Below are 24,699 nucleotides of genomic sequence, written 5' to 3' on the forward strand. Positions count from 1 at the left end.
CAATTACCAAACAAGATTTCTCTGAATTACAAAATACCTCCTGCCACTTAACTAAACTCATCCTTGGTACACAACAAGAGAAGAGACAGCCACACTGAATTGTAAATGAAGTCATCCCCACTCGATTCAGCCATTTGTGAAATGCAAGGAACCTTCACCTTTAGAGTTGAAAGTGGAGTAGACAAACTTATAAACTTCATTCCTAAGTGAGCTTGTTGCTCGCCTTAGCAGCAGTTGCTTTACAAGGAAAGGGTCTATTCTGAAAATCACTAGTACTGAGTCCTAGTTTTCAGTCCTATCAGTGTTGCTGAAAACAACAGAAATAGTGTAAGTGCACCATTAGAAATCAATGTCACATAAATAAGTTATTTATGACATGTTGTACAGCTTGCTCAAAAGGAATAAGATTTTTGTAATTGAAACACTAATTTCCATTGTACTTGTTCCATTTTCTAAATAAAAACGTAATCTTTCTACTAATTCCACTGGGCATCAGATTGTACTTTACATCAGCAGAGAGTCATACTGCTGGTCTGTTAGTGATACAGTCAACTGGCTCAAAGCAAGCAAACATTTGATAAAAAGATATTCAGGACATATTCATGATTTTTCATTATTTTTAGGAGTTCAGTGTTTGCTCAGGTCATCAACCAGAAAACTACTGACATTAAGATGCATTAAATACTTTTAAACACTTGTGTAACTAATGCTCAGTTTTAAAAACACAGTAAAACACAGTCTAGAAACACAAAAGGAATACAATTTCAATCAATTTCAATTTCTATTCTTAGATAAAACCTTAGATAATAATTCTTTCAAAAATATACTTATGTTGCTGAGGGAAATGCCAAAGTAAAAAATAAAATACCACCACCAAAACCAAACAAAAAACACACCATATTTCTATACAAATATTTTTTATAGCTACAAGTAACGCTTCTGTGACTAACTAGTTTACAGAATTGAGAGTTTTTTTTCAGCATGCTTTTCTTGAGCAGTAGATAGCCTTCTTTCTACAGTCACTTTCGCTACAATTATGTTCTCCCATTGCTTTAAATGGATTAGCATGGTAACCAGTGGTAAAGACCATTCCTTTTAAGAAAGTAAGGAAGGTAGGAGTGAAAATTGGAAGCGATAATGGCATTTGCTATTTTTAAGTACTTTGCGTTTTCAGGGTCTCTCTAGTACAAGATAAATCAATTTCATTTATTTAGCTCACTTTTAGCAACATAAAATCCAGTATGTACAGAATGGCACTTTAGCTGAACTTTAGTGAAAATGATTATCAATAGCTAGAAAATCAAAAGCACATGCTGATCTTAAAAATAACCTTTTAAAGAATCACTTCTAAATTGTCTTGAATTAGAATGTCATGTTGAGATCAATTTATCTTATAAGAGCATATTTAACAAGTTACCTGGGAATTGGAGAACTTTTCAGCCCTTTTTTGTTCAAAAGAACGTATTTTAGCTTCACTCATCTTATCTGAGTCTGCAAAAATATAATGTCTAGGCGAGTATGACTCTGACAAACAACTAAGTAACCTCAGGATTTCTGTTGTGTGCCCTCCTGTAAAAATAAAATAAACTGCTGTTAGTGTATGAAATATTCTGTAACTTTCTATTTCTTCAGTTGAATTAGTCGCTTTTCCTTTTAAATTTTTTTAGCACTAATAGTATCAGTCACACTCTTCTGAAAGGAGAAGATTCAATTAAAGGATGATTGAGACTGTTTAAGTAACATAATGGCAATTCAGGTCCCACTGAAGCTATACGGATGGAAGTTCTTCAGTTAAATGAGATTGAAACAGGATCACGTAGAAGTGAGACATTTGTGTTTAATGTCCTGTACATCATGCAAAAATAATTGGGTAGAGTTATACTGCAGTCCATATTCAGAGACCATACCCAAGTCCAGCTGTCGAAATAAAACTGAATAGGAGCTGCACCTTGGAAGTGTAACTCTCACTGAGCCGCCCGAGCGTTCAGCCTACGGCCTGGAAGACCAGATTCGGGGACCGCGCTGTCCCAGCTCATAAAGCTGGAAACGAGCAGGCAGCAATATCACTCTGCAGCTAGGTCAGTGCAAAAGCCGAATGTCACGCACCAGCCCGTCCAGCCCCAGCCAAATGCCTCACCTACTGCCCTTGCATGGGTGTCGAGCTTTTAACTGCAAGGTCACTTCGTTCGGGGAGCTGAACTGGCAGTAGGCTGAAGAGAAGGGCGTGTTCTTTTTTTTTTTTTCTGTCAGTTTAGTTTCCAGAACTGGGGGTATATGAATAACGGTGGAGTGGGGAGGGGGAAGACGGTGTAGCTGTGTAGAATGAAGTCTGCTCACCTGGGGCTGGATCAGCCTAACATCAGGCTGCACCCCACAGTATGTACACAGGCATTTATGGGATGTGTTGCTTTGTGTGCTGCTGGAAGTTGCAGACCAGAACAGTGAGCTGGACGTATCCCTGCTGCCTCCTGTTGTCAGCTTTCATCAGCCTCCTGCGAGACCTTTACTATTGAAGCCAAGTGTCCCGGCCCAGCAAGGATCTGACGCTGCTGGACTAGGCGCAAGAATCTGCCCCCTCCCCACATGATTTTATGCACCAGTTTTCAAACATTTTTGGAGGGGTTTTCTCGTGAGCGATGGCTTGTTGAAGCTTTCACAGATTTTAATAAAGTCGTGTGAGCATTCATAGAAGAGAAGGAGATTCCTACTTCAAAGAAGTCTGTAATAATGGGTCTGAGCGTTGTGTGAATCTTAACCGACTGATGAATTATTTCACCTGGGAAACCTTTTTATTTTTTTTTAATATGTGCAAACTAGACTTGACAGGACTGAAGAAAAACAAGCACATTACCAGTCCTGGCCGGAGTAAAATCACCTGACGTTACAAAAACGCCGTCAGACAGCACAAAGACCGGCATTAATTTCTCGCCGGTCAGCGTGTAAGAAGCCCAGGGCTACGGCTCCGCCGCGACTACAACTCCCGGCACGTACCGGGACGCCCCTGTGAACCCCGCCGTCGCCCTTGCTCCGCGCTGCATGCCGGGAGCTGTAGTTCCCGCTGTCCTCCGCGGGCTCCCTGCCGCGCGACCCGCTGGCGGCGACCCCTACTCACCGGAGCCGGCCACCACCAGCAGGCTGAGGGGAGGCGCCCGCCGCCCACGCCGTCTCCTTGCCAGGAACGCCAAGGGGACGAGCAGGAGGGGGAGGAGGAGCAGGATGGCGGCGGTGCCGCTCAGCAGGGGAAGCGGTGGCTCCATGGCGCGGCCGCGGGCGGCACCTCTCGGCCTACGGCAGCCGGCGCGGCTCAAGGCTCCCCGCTGGGCGGGAGCGCGGGCCCCGGCACGGCGGCCCCCACAGCCCCAGGGCAGGCAGACACCGGCGTGAGGTGAGGGCTTCTGTGCCGCTGGTCCTCCGTGCGGCAGGAGGTGTGGCCCCCGTGATTAAGTTATGCGTTACGAAATACCCGTGTGGTTCCGCCGAGTCTTGAGGGAGTTTGCAAACACGCAGACATGACCCCTATCCAGGTATGTATGCGTACGTGGAATTACCGCTCACATACCGTACAACGATGCATAAACACAGGCATGTCAGTGTTCTGCCGCCTCTCACGAGCCCTGTTTGTATTTGTTCTAACGCTTTAGCCTTTCATTCCGGTAGGAAACGCGAAGCACCACACCAGCATTCATTCCATCCCTGTCAGCAGCCAGCCGTTTGCGAGGAGGAGGTTGTGATCATGCAGCCGCTGGGACTAATTTCAGATGAGGTGTGCGTTTGCTAAAAGAGAGTAGGAGATCACACTTTATGGTTAGGAAAGAGCAAGCTCCAGTGGTGTCTGTTCATCGTTGCCCTTAAGCCACCTGCCAGGGAGGAGGGCTCTGCGATTGGCCTCGCAATGGGGATCAATGAGCTCGAGAACTTCTTGGAGACTTCACAAACACAATAGACCAGATGCCTGAATTCTGCACCTGTCTGTTGTGGTTTCTCTGGCTGTTGTATTTTTTTTTTTCTTGTTCATTCTTAGCAAGTTTTTGTATCCCCATCAGCCTTGGAAGCTGAACATTTCTTTCTCATTTTTAATGAAAATTTGTGTCAGCCATGGATTCAAGTAATTCTTGTATAATTTATGAGTAAATTGTATTATTCCTAGCTACCATTTGCCATCTTAGGATCTGAAGTAAAGTGATTTTTTCCAATTCATGTCTTGCAGTTCTACACGTTATCCTTTGTCCTTCTTTTTAAAGTCAGTGCAGTGTGTAAATTGGCAGTTGTCTGAAGCAGAGACTATTAAAAAGTGTTGCCATAGTAAGGTTTTCCACCCAAGTGAGTAACCTGTTTGTAGACAGCCTCACAACAAATATCTCACTACTTAATCATTACTGACATTTGGAAGCAACAAGGCTTTAATTAATAGTTACATTGATGATGCATGAATCTCAAAAATTAGTTTTGCTTTCCACTTAATTAGCTACATAAAACTAATAATTAGGGACAATAGAGATACATGCCCCTAAATTACAGAAGAGGAAGAAAGCACCACAGTCCTTTTTCAGAAAATAAACTACTGTGTTAAAACAAGTTAGTAAGCTCTGTAGGCAATGTAAATACTAATTTTGTCTGTGGTGGTATCCATCCCTCTTAAACGTTCTTCAGTGAAATACCTGTTCCTTGGACTACGAAACTGACAAGCTGACTGTTCAAAGCAAAGGTCCCGACTTTCGAGGCGTCTAGAAAGCTACCAGTGAGTTTGCCTCATAATCTCCTAGAACAAGTGCTGGAAGTCCTAATCATTGGGAATTTTGCTTGAATAAGGAATATAGCTTCCAAGGAGTATCCACAGCCAATTGCAAGGCTGGAGGGAAGATTCAGAGTTTGGTGAGGCTGGTTAAAGGAATTTCTTAAAGACTGAAGTGACAATATGCAACCTGCAAACCTAAAGCTTTGCAAGGTGTTTTCATTATTTCTTTTTGTTTTAAAAGTTGAGTAGAGTTAGCCCACAAAGATGTCATGTGCTGCCAGTGAATGTAGAACCTATTTGTTTGAGAGGAAGCAGTGCACTTGCCCTGAGAGTCATTTGACAGAAAGTGATGTCAGTGCAGTAATTACAAGGGCTGTCCCTGGTACCTGTGTGGCTTATGCAGGAAGTACCTTTGAACTGCTTCACTGAAGGAGAAATAAACCACCCTCATTCCAAGCAATTGGTCACTGTTGTTCAAAAGAAAACTTTTAAACTCTTGAATAGGATTTTTTTTTTTTTTTAATGTAAAATGGTATAGTATTTTTTCCATTTACCATTTGTAAGCCAATGCTCTGGAGAAAAAACTGCTGCTGTCCTTTTTATATGTGACTATTCTCTGTGGAAGCAAACTAGTACATCTGGTGCATGTCTCCTTTGAAAGTTACACTGGTGAGTATTAAATTGAATTGAAGAAAACTCGCTATCTAGTTTCATTTTTTTTCTGTCTTCAGTAGGAAAGGCTGCAAATAGACTGTAAACGAAAGTATTTTTTTCTTGAAAAAAAAATGTAGGCAGCTTTGGCTATCCAATAGTCACTAACTTTCTGACATTCAATTTTTAAGTGATCTAATTTTAACTGTTAAAAAAGAAACTCTTTCCATGTAACTAAACTATACCTTATATTCACAATTTCTTAACTGGAACTTTGAATAATTACTTTTTTCTTCTTCTAATTATGAATTCTAGAAGTAGACATAAAGCTATTAATACAAAAGTTTAAAAACCAATAGGAAAATTAAGTACTTGTGCTTTTCAGATAATGTTTTGCTTTTGTTGGCTTTCTAGATGATAAACAATTTTTAAATTCTAGATCCATTTGATGAGGTTTGTTCACGTTTGTCAGTCTAGGATTTTTACTCCAAAATAACTTAAGGTGTAAGTTTACGTAAAGCTATCTATTCTGGATAAAGCTTTTAAAACTTTTTGAACTTGTTGTTTTCTTAAGTGAGGTCATTTTGCCTTGTTTGGACTTCCACAAACAGCTGCATCAGCACAACCGTGGGGTGAATTAGCAAAATGTTACGAGAAGGGGTGAGGAAAAGGGTAGGAACCTCTTAGCCAGTCTTTGCTACTGGAAAAATTGTACTGTGGAACTGTTTACAATGTTAAAACGCCAGTTATATATTAAATGCATCTAACTATTTTTCTTAGTTTCTGCAAGATCTTTTTATAAGAGAAGTGATTTGGAAAACAAAATGTTACATAAGTAAATGTGATTTCTGCAGAAAACACTTTTTATGTGCTTCCAATTGTTCTTCGAAACATAAAGAGAAGTGATATTATGCTCTCTGATTAGAGGAAACCTCTAATTAGAAGGCTTCTGACTGGGCTTCTAATGATTATTCTTTAATAATAGAAATTCAAGTTGCATCTGGAAGACTTCAGAACAATAACATCATCACAGATGTTGTAAAAAGCTCTGCTGTTGGGAGGAAAAGGGCTTTTAAATTAAAGCAGTGGACTAGACCATTGTGGACCAGCTGGGGACAAGATGGAGCAGGCAGCTGATCAGCGTACAAGCTGTTGGCTGATCTCACTTGATGGCAGAATTGGGGTATGTCAGAGCCAGTCTGTGGCAAAATTTGTCCTTTTTAGCAGCAGTTACTTTCGATTGCTTTCTTTGGGCTAAGTGCTGTTTTACTTCTTCATGAGTCAGGAACTTACAAAAGATGCTGTCATTGCAATTACAGAAATGCAGTCTTAGAAGCCCTGATTTGTATCTGTAATCAATAACATTTGTAATATTTATGTTAACATTACAGTTAGTGCCGTGTTTCCTAGCATAACGGCACTTCTCATATATATTTAAGATGGCTCTTGTTTGTTTAATCACAAAGATACAACATTTGCAAACACTTGAACAGCGCTTGGCCTAAGTAACTGAAAAGCTGGAACCAATTCCCCAAATAATGGGATTTGTTCTCTATTAAGGTTGTATTAATTCTCCCAATTACGCTTGCTATTCTTTCCACCTTAATTTTCACTGGTGTGCTTTGGTGTGTAACTCTGCCGTAAGTGACGGAGAGCAAAGTGGTCGTTAGTTTACACCAACCAAAGAAATAAGGTAGCCTTCCCTCCAACTGCCTAAAGATTTCTGTCTTTCTGGCCATGATAAATTCTCTGTATATAGTCTGAGGAAGTGGGGGAAGAGGTAAGAGGTTGTTTTTAGAAATCCATCTTGGTCTAAGTGCAGTGTATGAATTTACAATCAGTAGCAATTCGTAGGGAAGAAGTTTTTCTCTCATAGGCATGAGCTACACTGAGCAGATGTTGCTTCAGCTTGCTGCATCAGAGAGCCAGCCCGCCTTGCTTTGATGACACAACGCTTTGTAACAGTTTGGACGCATTCTGATTGCAATTTTATGAAGCAAGAACATTTATAGTAGGCAACACCAAAATTACATATTGCAATTTGCTCTAATTACCAGGAAGCATGCTTAGGGAGCAGTCCCTGTAACATAATGTAAACTCATGTTCTCATCTATTCCAAAAGCCAGGAGAAGGAGACTTGTTTCATAACTTAAAAGTAGTGAGCAACCTGGAGGTCACCGGGTGCCTCTGGCTGCTCAGACTGTAAAAATAAGGCTTTTTAGCTTTGGAGTCTGATATTATCTTCCTGAAAATATATTTTCAAATCTGCTTATAATGCAAGATGAAATTTTGCAGTGTACTCGGGGGTCAAGTTGTGGTGTTCTGTACATATTCACTGCTTCACTAAGACGGGGATTTCCTGAGCTTTCCCTGGATCTGGAAGGAGACTGTGGAGACATGCAGCATTTGCTTGGCCTTCCCTGATCCCTGCTGCCAGGAGAAAACTGGCCAGGGCAAATGCTTCTTGTGAAGGGAGATAGCCTTGTCTCATCTATCAGCACATTCCTCTTCCCTCAGACTGGAAATCAGGCACTTGGGGTGATGCTGCTGGCATCACGGGTCCTTTTCTAGGTTTCAGTACTCCACCCTTAGCGTTTTTAGGCTTAAGAAAAATGCCTCACCCTTCTTTGCTCTCTCCATCCCCTCCTTATGAGGATACAACATGTGATATCTTCTCCAGTAAAGATGGGCTCCTGAGTTGAAAGTGAGGACAGTTTTCTGAGCTGTTCAGGTTTCTGAAGGTCTAGCATTGAGTTAGTGAAATGCTGGAGTTGATGATATACTCTGGGTTTGCTCTATGCTGTCTTTCATTCACTTTTCCCTTCCTCCCTTTTTCCTTGTGTCTTTTGCAGTAATATTTTAAAATGTCATTTATTGACTATTGCTTTGGGGATACTGCCAGGTCTGGGGATTTGTCCAAATCCTATTAAAGGCAGCTGAATGTTACAGCTCCACTAACTCTCAGTGGAGATAAATTGAATTGTTTGTAGAGTTTGCAAGGACTGGTCAAGTTATGTCAGTATTTTAATTTGTGTAAATTTGCGCATAACCCTTGCAAGACAATATATTAAAAAATTGAAATCTGACATTCCTTCTATTGCGTTTATCTGGTTTGTTACAAATATGTATAATGTGAAATGCAGCAAACTGGCAATAAAAAGGTCTCACAGCTAACAGTCCAGATAGAACACAATGGCTCACCTTCTGTACTACATTTTAAAAGTCCTCAATTGGGTGATCATGTACAATTTAAAGGCAGATACCGCCTCACTTACCTTTTTTTCATCAACTTCAGGTAATGTGCAACACTGTTCTCTCTCTGATAAAATGAACGTTAGGAAAAAATACACGATTTGCATCAGCTGGTGTGAGTTAAATGCATTGTTAAGGTGTCATGAGGAGTTGGTCAGTTCCTGTTGTGAATTAAACAATGATGAGGCAATTGCTTAGAGTTAAGTTATGGTATTAAGTATTTTGCTGACTGATGATGAATGTATTAGTGAAAAGAATAAAAATTTATGCATGTGAAAACACGAGATTTCATGGTAGCTTCTGATTTTCTAATGCTGGACCAAAGACAAGTAAAAAATAGAATTTCCAAATAGAGATCTTAAAAGTGATTTCCTGTTTTTTTTTTTTTTTTTTTTTTTTTTTTTTTTTTAGAATACTTTGAAGACAAGCTATGTTGTCTTTTTGACTGGACCTTTGTATCGGGAGGGCTAGTATGATTGTAGGTACAAGCAGTTCTTAAGCAGGAAATAGTCACACCAAGGGCACATATATGCGTTGATATATTTATTTGCATCTAATTGAGAAACTGCAAGGAAAGCTGCAATCTCAGTTAGAAGGTTCTGTCCATAGAAAGAAAAAATAGTTTGTTCAAAATGACACGAAAAGTTACTGGTCCTGTACTTGTTACCTTCTCCCTACGTTGTTTATTTTGGTGGTTAAGAATCAGATCATGAGAAGCTTGTATTCCTGCAGCTTCCACAGTGCTTACAAGGGGATGAAGTACTGTGTTCTTTTCTGAATTGTTTTTTATTGTTATGGGACGCGGGAATTCTTTGGGACAAGCACAATATAAAAGAAAGGTGAAAAGACTGTCCCGTTTTAAGCAGAAGTATTTTTTTTTTTTTTTTAAGATAGATTAATTATGCAAGGTGCAGAGCATTGCCTGCCCTGGAACCTGGTTTCATGTTTTTCCCTAGGATAACCTGGCAAATAAGTTTGTTCAGCGCCCAGATGGCCTGTATACGTGAGCATCGAATTTGCTGAATTGTGAAACTTGTGAACTTGCTGCATGGTAAGTCTGGCACATCCAGTGAGTCAGAGATGGCCAGCCCAACACTCCGTGCATGCACATGGAGCACGGTATGGCCAGAACGTACCTAACTTGTGCATAGCAGAGCACAGCACATGGACCACAGGACTGGGTCTGCGTACGCGCAGCGCTGCTGCCCCAAATACCTTGAATCTGAAGGTTCCTGCTTTCAGTGGGGAAGCTCTTGTTTCTGCTGGGGCATAATTTCCACTTAAGAAGAGGACATCTCCAGAGGAACTCCAGATGTGTAATATCCATAATTCAGCAAATCAAATGAACAAATGCTGAATTTCTTTAAGAAGTTCTTTAAGAAGTTCCAATAGAATTATTATAGCAAAATGTGCATGAACAACAAAATAAATGTGCAATGCTGAAAAGAAATCAAGCTGTTGTAATTAGTGAATATCCAATTCCAGAAAAATTGCATTTATACAGTGTATTTGTTGCAGTTTGCAAAGAGACTTTTCAAACTCATTTATAATGTTTGCATGATATATTTTTATGGTGAAACTTCCACCTTAGCATTTTTTCATGTATATTAGATAGACGATTAGGTTTATTTTTGCATTTTTCTGAACTTATTTTTAATTATCTGTGGGTTTTATATTTTTTCCCTAATATTTGTAGACATTTGAGTAAGTCGATCAGAGTGAGTGTTGCATGTCTGTAAAAATGTATCTGGCGTTGATGAATGTTGGTGTGAAAAAGCTAAAAAAATTCTCCACTTGATCTGAAAGGCAAGCTTTAGTTCTGTGTTTTAGCCCCAATGGATGTAAAAAGAGTTTTTCTTCTCTTTTAAATCTTTCTTACCAGGACTGCTGTTTAGATAATAGGTTTGCAAGTTACAGGACAGAACGTGATCTCCTTCGAACAACTAGGATTGTGTGGAGGCTTGTATGAAATAATGTGCAGATCAAGGCTTTAGAGAGGGGCAAAATCACTAGACCTGCTGATATCAACAGAAACTAAGAATTAAACTCTAGGTAAGAAGTTAGTAATTGGTAAGTGTGCCAATACAAAAATTTTAAATAAATTACAGTATTAACAATTAGCACTTCTAAAAGCAGGGTCTTTATTTTACTGATAATATCTTTTAGCAAGGAAGAATAGTTCATTCTGAGGCTCCTAAGCAGATAAATTATACCACTTTAATATCTACCCCAAAATATGAAATTTAAAAGTTTTAGTATTTAAGAGAGAACAATGTAAAAATCATCTTGTTCTCTGAAAAATATATAGTTGCTGCAAATATTAATGAGTACTGTATTTGGGAACTGTGTGGAAAACGATTTTATTTTCTTACTCAAGATTTTTCAAATGGATTTCAACAGTATTTAGACATATATGATGTGAGTGTGCAGGTGGTTTCATTGGTTCTTTGTGCCACTAATTTTCCTTCCTTGTTTCCTCAAGACTTTCACAGAGCAGCAAAGGAGGGAAAAATTACTAAAAGTGATAGATAAATTTTTGTAAAATCTTGAAAATTGACAGAGACGGTCATAGCAAACTATATTGTCTGAAGAAACTACGTAACCTTTCCGAATTAATATATCTGACATTAAAATATCTAAATAAACCATTTTTTTCTGCACCATGGTACATTCTGAAAGAGGCATAGTTGAATGCTGTGCAGCTGCTATGGCGTGTGCCAAAGTTGAGACTGATTTAAGCAAGGCTTGGAAGCTGTCTTTAGCATACAGATGAGTGATACACTCCCAAGTGTGCATTCTGTCTTGTTACCTGATGTGCTGCTTCTGAAAATCAGATGCTGATGCGTAAAACAAAAAAAAAACTAGAGCCAATGTACGCTATTTTGTTCACTATTTAAATTATGCTAATTTTTAATTGACAGTCTGAATAAAAAGACATTGCTTTCTGGCCCTTCGCACATTGAATATTTGGGAAATAATTTGTTTGGTTTTAGTACAGTTTGGCACCAATGTAATGCTTTTCAGTTGTATGCCTTTACAAAGTACATCTTCTTTCATTTTCTGCTGCTCTGACGTTACCAAATTCTAGTCACTACCCAATTCTACAGGGCTCTTGTTGTTAAGAGTCTCAACTGCCACAATGCAAAAGGAAATACGTGCATGTGAATAAAGAAGTCTTGTATTATTTCAGGCTTCCTCCTACTGTTTTTGGTGTGCTCCATGTCACACATTAGGGAAGCAAGAAGTCATGTTACTCTTGGAGCTGTCTGGTTTAAGCCTTTGGGAATGGAATGCTTTCTAGACCCTCAGTTTGCAGATCCCAAGGATGCACCCAGGTGCAGCATTATTTATGAAAGAGCAAAGGACACATTTAACAAAGCTGCAGTACTGCCTTTAATACAGCCCTTTGTATGGGTGCATCAGAGGAAAGAAAATGCATGCAGGAGTGTGAGGTGGCCAGTGAAGGAAGCCGGGAAGGATGACTGTGAGGAGGAAGAAAATGTGACATAAAAGGGAAAGGTGCTAAGAAAATAGAGAATAAAGTAGGAAAGGCAAAAAGATGCAAAAAAGAGTGACCTGGAAAAGGAAAAAAAAAAATGTTATTCTTGAAAGTTCTGTAGATCACATTCAGCACATTTGTCTTAATGCAGTTTGATGTTTTGTCATAATGCTGACAAGGTGCATCGGTGTAATGTTTGTAATGCGGAATAATAAACTCACAATGTGCCGTTTTACAGGTCCTCAATAGCTTCTGGATGGTTATAATCAGGACAGTAACACCAACAGAGAGGGTAATGCTGCAGGTGAGGTGTAACTAGATGAAAGAGCGTGCGATGAGAGATAAATGGAGAAGAGAAGACAGAAAAGCTGGAAGAAAACTGAACAAGGGAGGCTGAGATACGGGAAGAGGTTAGTGACCAGACAGCTTTCCAGAACAAGCCTTTGTTTGATCACTGAGAGTAAGTACTGCTGTCAGAAATGCTGTTTCAAATGGGGAGGTGACAGGAGCTGAGAAAGCTCAACTAACTGATCTGACATGAAAAAAGGAGGGTGTGTTTGGAGGAAGTAAACTAACACGGGGAAATTAAGATATTTAGTGCACTGTTACCTGAAAATGAGACAAGGTATGATATAGTGACCTGTGCTGAAAAGGTAAGATTCACATTCTATAGCACTCAGTCTGAGTAGGTATAGCAAAGTATGTATCAACATACAAAAAGTGGGAAAGTGAGGATTACACTTTTCCTTCAGGCAAACATACAACTCAACAGCTATTAACTGGGAGCATGCAGAGTGTTTAAAAAAAAAAAAAAGTACAAACAAACAAAAAGCATGCAGAAACAGTCATTTTTTCTATGCAAATTTTTTTTTGGGGGGAAGGGATTTTTTTTAAAATGCAGTGGGTTTTTTTTGTTTTTTCTTTTTCCATTCACTACTTCCCTGCTATTTTTCAGCTATTTTGGCTAACACCAAATTCAGATCCTTTCTTTTCAGTGTCTTTTCAGTCATGGGTTGTCTGAATTAAATGCTGTAATACTAGCTGCCTACACTTCCTGTGATTGGACTCCAGGGGTGGCATGAGCAATTTTCAGACAATGGAGCTGGCTCTTTTCTCACTCACACCAGTGTAACTGTTGGCTTCAGTGGAGTTGCTCTTGATTCACAATGTTGTGAAAGGAGAATTGTGCTTTCTCTTTCATACGTTCCTTCTTCTCCATGATATTTTTGCCTACATGTATAATTGATTTTCTGGGAATATCTCCTGCTGCTGACAGGTAGACATAGGAACTTTCTAAGGTGGAAATAAATTTGAGCACTTTTTAGGTCACTGAGTTCAATCCACTGCTGCTACAGCACAATGTTATATAATTTGTTTCATAAACTGATCAGGTTGTTCTTTAAACATTAAGATTCTATTCTTTCTACAGTTGGTAAATTCAGACAGAAAGGTTAGTTATGTTTTAAGTTCAAAGCTGCAACCAAAATATTTTTGACTGCTCTAGAAGTATTTTGCTTTCTCACATATGCCTCACTTTTCAGTACAGCAACCATCATAAAAGCTTGCTTCTTGGCAGAGGTAAGTTCAGTTCTGAAATAACAGGCATACTTAGAAAAGGGTGCCATGTAGTTTTCTATTTGTGGTCACCTCTCTCACAGATTTTAGTAGGAGTTACAAGCAGTCATCTGACAAGAAATTTTTACCATGTCTGAAATGCTACTCTGAAAGTCAATTACAGAAGGAGAAGGATATGGAACAGGTGTGTACAACTTGGCTGAGGATGGGTTACTACAGACTTCAACTTACGGTGGACTGCCTTCTCTTTACCACCCCATCTTAGCAGACCCACTCCATTTCATCCAGCTTTGTTCCTCACTTATGGAATATTTGGGCCTATTTGGCATGAAGCTTAAAATTATCAATATAGCCAAGAAGTTTTATTGTAATTAAAGTGTAGATGAAAGGCAGAGCCCAGTTTTCTCTTACATAGTGTAAATAAGATGATCCAACTGAAGCCACCAGAATTATGCTGTTATCTGCAAATGTACTGTAGTACCTCCATGTCCCCCCTGTGCTCTCTCAGTATATCTGCTCTTTTATCAACATGGAATATATATATATATATATATATATATATATATATATATATATTTCCCCCGTGTTCCTGTGTCTTTGTTTTACACCTCACCATAGCAACCCTATTGCCCTTACTTCCCTTCTGAAGCTTGTCTCCAGAAGCTGTATTTGTTACTGGGGAACTTCTTGACCGTTACCATTTATTGGTGGCAACTCTTCTTTACAACGGCTTGAGGATGATGGCTGCACATCACAAGGAAGTGAGGAAAAGGTGCATAAACTGTGAAAGCTGAACCATGGTTGCTGTATAGCAACCAATTGGCTGTGATACTACTCTGGTTATTGCTTACCCCACCCTTGGGCTACTGTATTTTCAATGCAAAAGTTAGGTGCACAAGATACATCAATAAGCCTCATACTTTTAGGACTTATTGTAAATGCTGAAAGTAATTGTATGGTAAGTTCATAAATGTATGGTAAGTTCATAAATGACTTGGATGCAAAGCTCAATGGTACACTAAGAAGTAAGTTTGTGGATGATGCTGAATTGTGAGGAACTGTTGACTCCCTTAATGGTAGAGAGGACTTGCAGAGAAATCTTGCCAAGTTAGAGGACTGGGTAATCACCAGCTGCATGAATTTCGACAAGAAAAAGTGCCAGATTCTGCACCTAGGACAGGGCAACCCTGGCTATATGTACAGAGACTGGAGAGCAGCCCTGTGGAAAGGGACCTGGGGGCTCTGTTTGATGGCAAGTTAAATATGAGTAACAGTGTGTCCCGACAGCCAAAAGGGCGAGCCATACCCTGGGGTGCATCAGGCACGGCATTGCCAGCTGGTTGAGGGAAGGGATTGTCCCACTCTGCGCAGTGCTGGTGCGACCTCACCTCGAGTACTGTGTGCAGCCTTGGGTACCACCAGTATAAAGACGACATAAAACTATTAGGGAGCCTTGAAAGGAGGGCCACAAAGGTGGTGAAGGGTATGGAGGAGATTTATGAGGAGCAGATGAGTTCTCTTGGTTTGTTCAGCCCAGAGCAGAGCAGGCTGAGGGGAGGCCTCATGGTGGCCTGCAGCTCCCTCACGAGGGAAACAGAGGGGCAGGCGCTGAGCTCTGCTCTCTGGGGACAGCGACAGGACCCGAGGGAATGGCGTGGAGCTGGGACGGGAGGGTCAGGCTGGGTGTTAGGGAAAGGTTCTTCACTGAGAGGGTGGTCAGGCACTGGGACAGGCTCCTCCGGGAAGTGATCACAGCACTGGGCCTGCTGGAGTCCAAGGAGCATTGGGACAGCACTCTCAGAGGTGTGGTTTGATTTTGGGATGGCCCTGTGTGGAGCCGGGAATTGGACTTGATGATCATTGTGGGTCCGTTCCAACTCAGGATATTCTGTGATTCATGCAACACCATACAAGAGTATGAGAACACTCTTGATTTCATTGGAATTTCTTTGCCCATGCAACATTGGCATAGTGTGTTTGTGCTGAGACCTCTTTGGCTTTGCTGGACGTAAGACATCCAAGTTGAAGCTGCCGCACTTATGCAGTAGCAACCAGTCTGGTAGGATTACTAGATACAAACAATCCCAGATATATAGGCAGTGCTCAAAATCCTCCTGGAGAACATTTCTGGCTGGAAAAGAGGACAGACAAACAAAGACAACCTGGGCTTAAGGTAGCTGTATTTAAACATGTCCACAGCCTTCTACTACAATGCCTTTGTACCTCCTTAGCCAGTTCTCTTTTATCTGCAAGTTCTCTCTTTATCAAAAAGCTGAGAGAGATCCCACTATATGCACATGGAGAGCAGCTACCAGCCAGGAATTCTCAGCACATCACCATCTCTCAGCTTTCCTTAGCTTTGCTCAACCGAGCACGTGTTGTTGGGCTGTTGAGAGACAGTATTGCCTCTGGTCATCATCTGCTGCGTGCTCAACAACGTGCTTATCAAGGGCCAAGGTGAGAGTAGTGAGGCAGGTCAAACTAGTTTCTTTCACCCACGCAGCATGCTGGGCCAGAGGAATTATTTGGTAAGAAGCGTGCTATGCTGGCCTGATGCAGAGGTTTGGGGAGAATCTGGTTTGTCTTTTGGATGCTTCCTAGCCTTGTAACTGCATAATGGTGATGGGTTATTCTGAGGCTTAGAGCTCTGACAGTTATCCGTTCAGTTTAAGACATTACCACTCTTAACTGCCTGCTTTACCCTGCTGCTAGGTACAACCATGCTTTTAAGGTAGAGGCTCCAGATCATAAACAGGTGTATTAAAAAACTGCCTACTTAATTGTTGTGCTCTGCTGGAACGATCATGACCTCAGGCAGTTGGGAGAAAGAACATCCTAAAACAAGGTTGCTGAATGTGCCAGAGCTTGTTGGTCAGAGCCTCTGGCTCTGAATTGCGAGCAGAGAGTCCTTGCCAGTCCTTGCCGGTGCCTGCCTGTCCCGGTGTACCTGAGGGCCTGAGAACAGCCATTGCAGCCTTCCCTGGCACCACAGGCCCTCTGTCATCCCCAGGGGCTCCTGCTCGTTCACGTGGAAGATGGTTGTTACAGTTGTTATGGCTTGGGAGAGCAAGAAGTACATATAAAGACATTTTAAATTTGGTGATATCAGACTAAACAAGAAGTGAGGCCTGCTCTTTGGAAGGTGAATTGTTGAAGAAAACACTCTCTTAAAACATTCTAGTTTGTCATCTTGGAAGTGGTTTATGATTCCACCATGCTGTTCTTAGGTTGTAATGACTGTTCTGTTTTGCTAGAAACTGCAGACATACATAAAAGAAAGTAGGTTGAAATCTTTTCATTATATGAAGAATGAAATGATAGGACATCAGAGTAAAAGATGCGGATTTTATCCCAATTTCATTAAGAAGTTGTGTTTATATTCTATTACTGTCTTTATCCATCTGTTTGTTTCTGGAATGGAAGAATTTGGGAGCAGGATCAGGATCTCCTGCTTTACTCAGCTGAGCGTGCCTCGTGGTTCAGAAAAGTCAGTCAGCCATACGACACAAGTCCATTGGAAGTCAAACTTAGTAGTTCTCATCTTTACACAAATGTTTATCTGGCAGATGATTTATATGTTTAGCAATGGATTAAGCTGAAGTAGCCTGAAACAAGGACAAATGCTGGGGGTGTGCCCTGCCCACCTCCTACAGGTTGCCGTTTCCACAGAGGGATGGCTCAATGGCTCAATATCCATACCTGCATTCTGGCTGGCGGCAGTAAGGCAACATCGGTTTCTGCTCGGGATTTAAGCCTTTGCATTCCTGCCGTGGGGGACTCTCGCAAGAGAGATCGGTGTATGCAGTTGGGAGAGATGGTTTCTTGGGCATGTGCAGCTTGTTTCATTGCAAGGTGTATCTGAATACCTTTAATGTTAATTGTTTTAGAGAAGAGAACTTAGACATTCTTGATCTTGAAGATCAGGCATCCTTAAGGGAAAATGGAAGCTGAAGTGGTTTGGGATGCTATGATAGTAGAATTATACAAAAAGAAGTGGAATGATGAGCGTTACGCTTCCTAGTTCATAAAATTTGCTATTTCCTGGAAAAAGTTAAATAAGCCCATTGATCATCACAGTATTTCATTGCGTTAGCAGAATTTTGCTTGGTTTTGTAAATACGTGACAATTCAAAAATGTGAAATGAAAACGAATCCGCCAGAAACATGCCAGCGTTTGGTGTCAGCAGTAGCGAGCGTCAGCAGCGGCAGTTCCGCGGGCAGCCCGGTGCCGGAGGAGCTGCGCCCCCCGTACAGCGTTACGGGGCAGCCTGCTCCCGGCCAGCGTTTCGGGCCGCGGGGCCCCGGAGGCGGGAGCACCGCAGGGGGTGCAGGCGGCGCGCTGCCCGCAGCAGCCCCCCGACACGCCAGCCCTTCTCAGCCGCCCGCATGTGGCAGGATTTGGGGTCCAGAGTCCAGCGCGGCGCACGGGCGGCCCCGGCAGCTGCAGCGGGCGGTGAGTGGGCTCCCGGGGTGGCAGCGGCAGCCCCCGGCCCCGCGGGGCCGCCCGGGGCCCGGCAGCCGGTGGCGGCTCGGCCGCTTTAAGGCCCCGCCTGCCGTAACCCGAGCCCCGCCGCCGCCGGCGGAGCATCCAGCGGGGAGGCACGGCGGGGGCGGCCCCGGCGGCCCCGCTGCCGGGCGCGGAGGGCGGGCCGGCGGCCTCCGGCTCTCGTCTGCCTTCTCCTCCCTCGGTCCGGCCCCGGTGCGCGGAGCTGTGCGGCGGCCCCTGCCCGCGGGGCTGCCCCAGGAGCAGGTAACGGGCCGCCCGCCGCGCCCCGGGGCTGCCCCCTGCCCCTCCGCGCCCTCCCGGGAGCCGGCAGGTCCGGGGAGCGGCGCCGCAGCGCGGAGCTGCCCGGGCCGGCGGGTGGTCGCCGGCGTCGCTTCGGTGCTCCGGGATCCCGTCGGAGCTCGGGGCGCCGCTATCCTTGCGGAGGAGAGGAGGGGATGGCTTAGGCTGTGGTGGCTGTGATTTGTCTCGCTGTCTCCGGGGGGCTGCCGTAGCGTGCTGGGGAGTCGTCCTGCGCTTGTTCCGGAGCCGAGGCACAGACCGAGTGCGGTGCGTCTAACGTGACTGGGGCGGCGGGAGCTGCTGGTGGGGACCGGCAACGTGGCAACACTGGAGCATTGCAGGTGTTGTGTTGTTAGGTTTGCTGTAAAACGAGCCAACAGTTGCTAGTACCAAGTTGTTTGCATATTATCGTGGCAAGTTTTTTTTATGAAGATTGGGTTTAGCTTTCAGTTTTAAGCAGATCAGGAGAACTTAGGGCTGGATGGGATGTCCTGATGTCGCTAGCGGCTTCAACACCTAATACCGGCTGGGAATTGATCGCCCTAGTCTTAAAGAAAATAGGGGCTGTGGGCCACGCACCTTGCTCTGCACCTCCATACTATGTCTTGTGGTTATACAATAGCATGTCTTATGTTTGTGTTGTGAAAGATTGATATCAGCAGGGAAAACGTAAACACCAAATGCCATGGATGGTACAAACGCTTGGTAGCTCTTCGGCTCCTTTATACTCTCACTAAGTGCTGACTTCTTCCTATTAGAAGTTTGTAATGGTTTCACACTGGGGTGAATGAATTTTGAGTTGTCGTATACATATATGTAATTTTAGTGCTCTTATTTATTTATTTATTCTAAAGTAGAAACAGAGTCTCAGGAAAACCACAGAATGTTATTACCAGATGAAAAGATTGCATTTTCAGTGCTTTCTGAATACTATTGAAAAGCTCTGTTATTAGCTTTTTCAAAATCGGTGGGGTCAACAGAGCAATCTGATACTGTGCTAGACACGTGTAACTAATACCTTGCTGAAATTTTTTAGTTTCAAGCATTTGATGATGTTTATTTACATCAAGACTACATTGAAAAGATGCAAGGGTGAAGTTCGGACCACTTGTACTTACTGTCTAGCTGAATGGTTAAGACAGCAATTTTGGGTTAGCAAGGCAAAGTCCGCTGTTAAATATCTAATGGTGAAGAACCAACCCTGATACGTTACTTTTTTGCTGAATTACAAAGTAGTTACACTAACACCCCCTTCCCTACCTTCCAGTAGCTCAAAAACCGTATCCGCTGACTGAATGGTAATCAATGACTATGCAGTTTGTGGGATAAAGTGTCAGCTTATATATAATCCATGAAGTTCTGTATCTAGACTGGACTTTGCTGGACAGCCATGAGAAGATACTGGGGCAGAAAAACACAGCGTAGTTGAAATCCACTTTTGACTTACGTTAGTGATTTTTTTGTCAGAACAAAGAAATATGTAATCAGAAGCATATTATGTTACTTTTAAATGATAAAGTTTAGTTCAGCAAAGTGAATGATTTTGCTTATTTAAAATGAAATCTGGTAAGCAGCAGTTAATTTTGACGTTAACCAGGATATAGCTGAAAACAACTTAGAAATATGAGAAAACATTTATAGTTGAACTGTTCTTTCATCTCATATAAAACATTGTGTCCTAAAACCTGGTTCTTGAATTGAATTAAAATGCAGCACTCTTAATTTGCCAAAGTAAAATATGAAATTATTCCTGGACCTTGGCACTTTATGTGCATGAACAGTGTGTTGATAAAGCACGTATGAAATCCCCTTCTGAAATCAGTATTGCAAAACTCTTCTTAGTACCTGTCAGACCAACCGTAGGGGCCGGGTGACTACTTTCTCTGCTGCCATGATACCTTCCTCCCTTGCTGGCATCGTGGTTCTTTCTGTACTTGCTACTAAAAGTGCTGAGAGGTGTATGCACATAATACTTCTGAAAGTCAGATCATGTACTTTCCACACAAGTGCTTTTTCTTAAAACAAATTCCATGTACAATCTCCATAGAACAAAAATAAACTCTTTTATTAATTTCCTGCAAGGGATGGTTGGGAGTTTTTTTTTTTGTTGTTGTTGTTTGTTTGTTTTGTTTTGTTTTGTTTTTTTGGTGTGTAACTCCCTAATCTCCTGTACTGAAATGAGCATCTGCCATGCACTGAAATATTACTTACTTAATAAAATCTTCTGGTGCTAAGGGAACAAAAGAAAACATGCGTTTCTTTTGTCCAAGAAATTGTTAGTGTCTTTCAAAGTCAGAGGTACTAGTGTAGTCATGGCAGATGAATAAAATTGGTGGCATGAGAATTGTTAATATTCTGGTCAAAAGGGTAAAGTAGGTGTGTTTTGTGTTCACTGCCTTTGATATTTTTCTGAGGAGATTCGGCTTCACCATGCATTTTGGCTTCTTTCATACACGTTGGAAATCAAGCAGACTTACTTTTTCTTTAAGTGGTCCAGGAGAGGACTTTATTACTACAAATTAAAGATGTAACAACAAAGTTCTGGCCCCAGGCGCTGCATCTGGAATGGGCACCATGCGATGTTTTTCAGTGGGCTTAAATAGGAGGTTATAAAACTTAACTGATTGTTTTATTCCTTCAAATTGAAAAGTTTTTAGAAAATGAAACTTTGAACCCATTGTCTCCAGTACTAAAAACTGCATTGCAGTATATTTTGTGTCCTCTTGGCCAGTGGAGGCAAATGGAGAAGTATGGGGAGAACTCTATAAACATAATCGAGAGAATGCAGAACTTTCAGGATAGTATTTGAATACTTTCAGATAGTATTTGAAATTGAAAGTTTCAGGTAGACTAGCATTAAAAAGTACAAAAGGCTGGTATGCTGCTGAACTAGAACAGGTCATCAGATGAACAACTGGAATGAACCAAACTTTGTTGTAGTGCATTGCAGCGTGTGTACTTTCAAATCTTAATGTGGAGTAAAAGTGCACTTCACAAACTGAATCTTTGCATCGTGCCCACTTACTGCCTTTTGGTTTGTGTTGCATAGCAGTCCCAGATCTTGTAGGCAGGTTTTCTTCTGCATTGCTCTAAGCAGGAAGATGCACCCAGAGAGCACATCAAATGCAATCTAACAAGTGTGGGGTCCCTAGGACTGGATTAAAGCTGGGCTAAGGTACACTCCTGAAATCCATATGATATGGGTGTGGGCTTCACTCGAGAGATCTGCTCATGTCTGAGCTGCACTCTGCTCACACAGCTGTAGCTTTTATGGTAGGTGTTGCTCTGAGAATGTTTTAGGTAATTCACTTTTTTTTGAAAAAAGAGAAGCGGGGGGGATTTTGAGACAGTTGAACCTTCTGCTTCTAAAACTTTGAAGACAAAAGTGCATTCTTCCTTATTGTTTAGCTCCTATTTATAGATAGTACACATTTGTAAAGTTTTCTGTTTAAATGCAAAACGTTTCCATACACTCACTCACCAAGTACCCCACATGCCTACACTATTGCACTTAATTTTTTTAGAAGCTGTTATTGTAAATAATGGACTTTTATTTCTTTTTGTCTCTCCCTGAAGCTCAAGTTTCTTTCTATCTGCAATGCAGATATAGTTTTAAAACTCTAATACACATTCCCTCATTGTATAATGCATGTGAACTGAATATGGACATAAGTGTACTGTATTATTGTATCAGTTTTTGCTACCACTAGTTGTTGTAATAACATCAAATTATGCTAGCCTCTAAGTCTTCATTCTATTTTTAGATGTTTTCTTCAGAAAAAAAATCAAAGGAGTGACAGTAGTTATATTGTTATTTAACTAAAATTGTTATTTTAGAGCAAACCATTTGTTTGTGGCTTTCTTCCCCTTTTCTGTTCAACTTAATAGAAATTGACTTTTTATGAGTTTGTGACCTTTGTCAGTCATGGAATATAAAACACTTCTCCACACCATCAAACCAGAGATATATGTCAGAAGTTTGTGACTTCTGGGAAAATACCATGTTGCCTTGCAAAGTACTGGAGGCTTCTGAGAAATGACTTCAAGTATTTACAGACTGTTATTTGTGTTTGGAATTGTTCAGCTATTGATTTAGACCTCATAAAATAGCTAAACAATACAGTATCTGAAAAATGCATTAGCCCTGATGATAGGAAGCTTTTCAGTGTGCTCAGAAATTGCACAAAGTTTAGCTTTCCATGTAAAGAAAAAAGTTCAAATGCCATAGCTTGCATGATATGGCAAGGAGAAGCCCTCAGCTGTGAACAAAAGTGCAAACTGAGAGCTCCTGTCCCTGTAAAGTACAAAAACAAAGCTGCAGTGAGGTTAGTACTTCCTGAAGCCTTCTCAGCTGACCTGGAAATCTCTCTACTATGCTTATGTGATTTCACTGTTGCTTTCAAAATCCTGTTGATAGCCGTCAATCTGTTAAGAGTGAGATGGGTTTTAACTTCGGAGCTTCTTGGGACAGGAGCAGAGGCTACTGAGCCAGCACTTCCATTGTTCAGGGTAGGGAGGATCCAGTAGCAGAAATTGGGAAGCTCAAGTTGGATGCGTACCATACAAAGATAAACAAAAATCCACAACACCACAACTTCTACAGTAAAAAAAAAAAAAAAAGTTTGGGGATACTTCAGTATTTTTAGTGAATAGTATTTCTGTTGGTAAGTTAGCTGTCAATAACACACTGTGCCTGATTAAAACAGTTAAACGGACAATGGACTGAAATTACCTGATGCTTCTCTTTGCAGGCTGAAGAACAATGGCTTCCTTCAGCAACCTGACTATTGGTATTGCTCTTGCCAGTTTTACCACGTTTCAGCTCCTGTTCCACGTTTTAAGTTCTTGGCTATCAACATGGATAACACCTGGTTTTAACAATCTCAGCCAAAAAAGGAAGATCGAATGGAATTCAAGGTAAAGTGTTCAAACTACAGCTAATGAACTATCTGCTCTTTTCAACATTTGAACCACCTGTGTGTTTATATGTCTAAAACTGCTCATAATGTCGTTTAGTTAATGACAATGATCAGCTCAATGATCAGCGGGACAGTTCTACACACATGACAAGTTCTGCTGGTAAAATGCTGAGGCCCCTGCTTAGGCACAGAGCATTAACACTTGTACGATAAACGCTTCTTTAGACAGTGATACACAAATGACAAAATAAGTTTAAAAAAGAAAAGTGACCGTTGACAGATATTAAGCTAATGTGGATTAATTTTAAATGGTTTCTCTCTGATGCTTCTAGTTAGAGAAGTACAGAATTCCTTTTCCCCAAACATAAATGAAAATTATATATGTTTCAATTTATTCTGTGATCTAAATGCAAGTTGCTCTCTGTTCTCCCAGAGCTACTACTACAACCTGCTTTGGGTAAGTTAGGGTTCTCGAAGAAATTTGCTGAATCATCAGTGTAGCATTGCGGTGAGGCAGCGTTATGCTATAGTTACAGGACAGCTACGTGGGTATTTTGGTGGGGAAGGGGACTGCAAGAAGAGGAGGAGGACATTACGAGACACTGGGTAAGTGTTTGGAAAGGAGTTGTGGAAACTTGCTCTAAAACCCTTCCCCATTCCCTTTGTGTTTCTTCAGTCCTGTCACTGGGGTATATCCTGGTGTATCACACTTGTCCTTCAGACAGAGCACTGGTAGCAGCTTGTTCAGTCCTGTGAAACTTTTTGGGATGGGTGCTTTCCTCACTTTTAAGCCATAGAGGAAGTATAGGGTAGTAATTGCAAACAGGTCACTGAGGTTGTGTTTGCAATATGCTACTCTGAAAGGTTATACATATATAGTACACAAGCTTCTACGGTTGAAAGGAATTGATATAGTATAACTTCATGCTTGAGTAGCCTGTTATAATGTTCAGATGTTTTTCAGGTGTTTCTCAAATTCTGAGCTCAAACTTTTGTATTGCACTGCTGTAACTGCATTCAAAATGCATTAGTGTTATACTCTTCCTCCCCTGTGCCATTCAGAGGCATTATCAGGTAGATACTTTTAAAGTTATTTCCACTGGTCTTTGAAGCATTAGTAACTCAAGTAGTCTTGTCCTTCCATTTGGCAAATGTCCACTTGCAGTGCTTTTAGAGGCACCATCTTAATTTCAGTTCGATCTTTGAATAATTGTTTATCTGCTAGAACATCTCTTTAGGTTGCCAGTTCATGATATCAATGCAAGCTTAGGTTTATCTCTGT

The 24,699-nt window shown here is 41.5% G+C and overlaps 2 protein-coding genes across 4 annotated transcripts in view; one reads left to right on the plus strand and one right to left on the minus strand.

The window, feature by feature from the left end:
- Positions 1 to 3,447, minus strand: part of ALG14 (ALG14 UDP-N-acetylglucosaminyltransferase subunit) — a 31,717-nt gene extending 28,270 nt beyond the window's left edge. Inside the window, exons 1-2 of one of the 2 annotated variants that reach the window (XM_050712295.1) lie at positions 3,113 to 3,447; positions 1,418 to 1,569 (exon numbers count right to left, since the gene is read on the minus strand). In XM_050712295.1, the coding sequence (XP_050568252.1) occupies positions 1,418 to 1,569; positions 3,113 to 3,257 (297 nt within the window). In that variant the 5' untranslated portion in view covers positions 3,258 to 3,447. The remainder of the gene's footprint in view (positions 1 to 1,417; positions 1,570 to 3,112) is intronic. The other variant, XM_035537877.2, reaches the window with a different exon arrangement.
- Positions 3,448 to 12,467: 9,020 nt separating this feature from the next.
- The window catches only part of TLCD4 (TLC domain containing 4), a 32,833-nt gene continuing 20,601 nt past the window's right edge, over positions 12,468 to 24,699 (plus strand). The window contains exons 1-2 of one of the 2 annotated variants that reach the window (XM_035537878.2): positions 12,468 to 12,547; positions 23,250 to 23,415. In XM_035537878.2, coding sequence (XP_035393771.1) covers positions 23,261 to 23,415 — 155 coding nt within the window. In that variant the 5' untranslated portion in view covers positions 12,468 to 12,547; positions 23,250 to 23,260. Of the gene's footprint in view, positions 12,548 to 18,330; positions 18,463 to 23,249; positions 23,416 to 24,699 lie in introns of those variants that run through there. The other variant, XM_050712296.1, reaches the window with a different exon arrangement.

This window comes from Cygnus atratus, chromosome 8, assembly GCF_013377495.2.
Source record: "Cygnus atratus isolate AKBS03 ecotype Queensland, Australia chromosome 8, CAtr_DNAZoo_HiC_assembly, whole genome shotgun sequence".
Taxonomy (NCBI): Eukaryota; Metazoa; Chordata; class Aves; order Anseriformes; family Anatidae; genus Cygnus; species Cygnus atratus.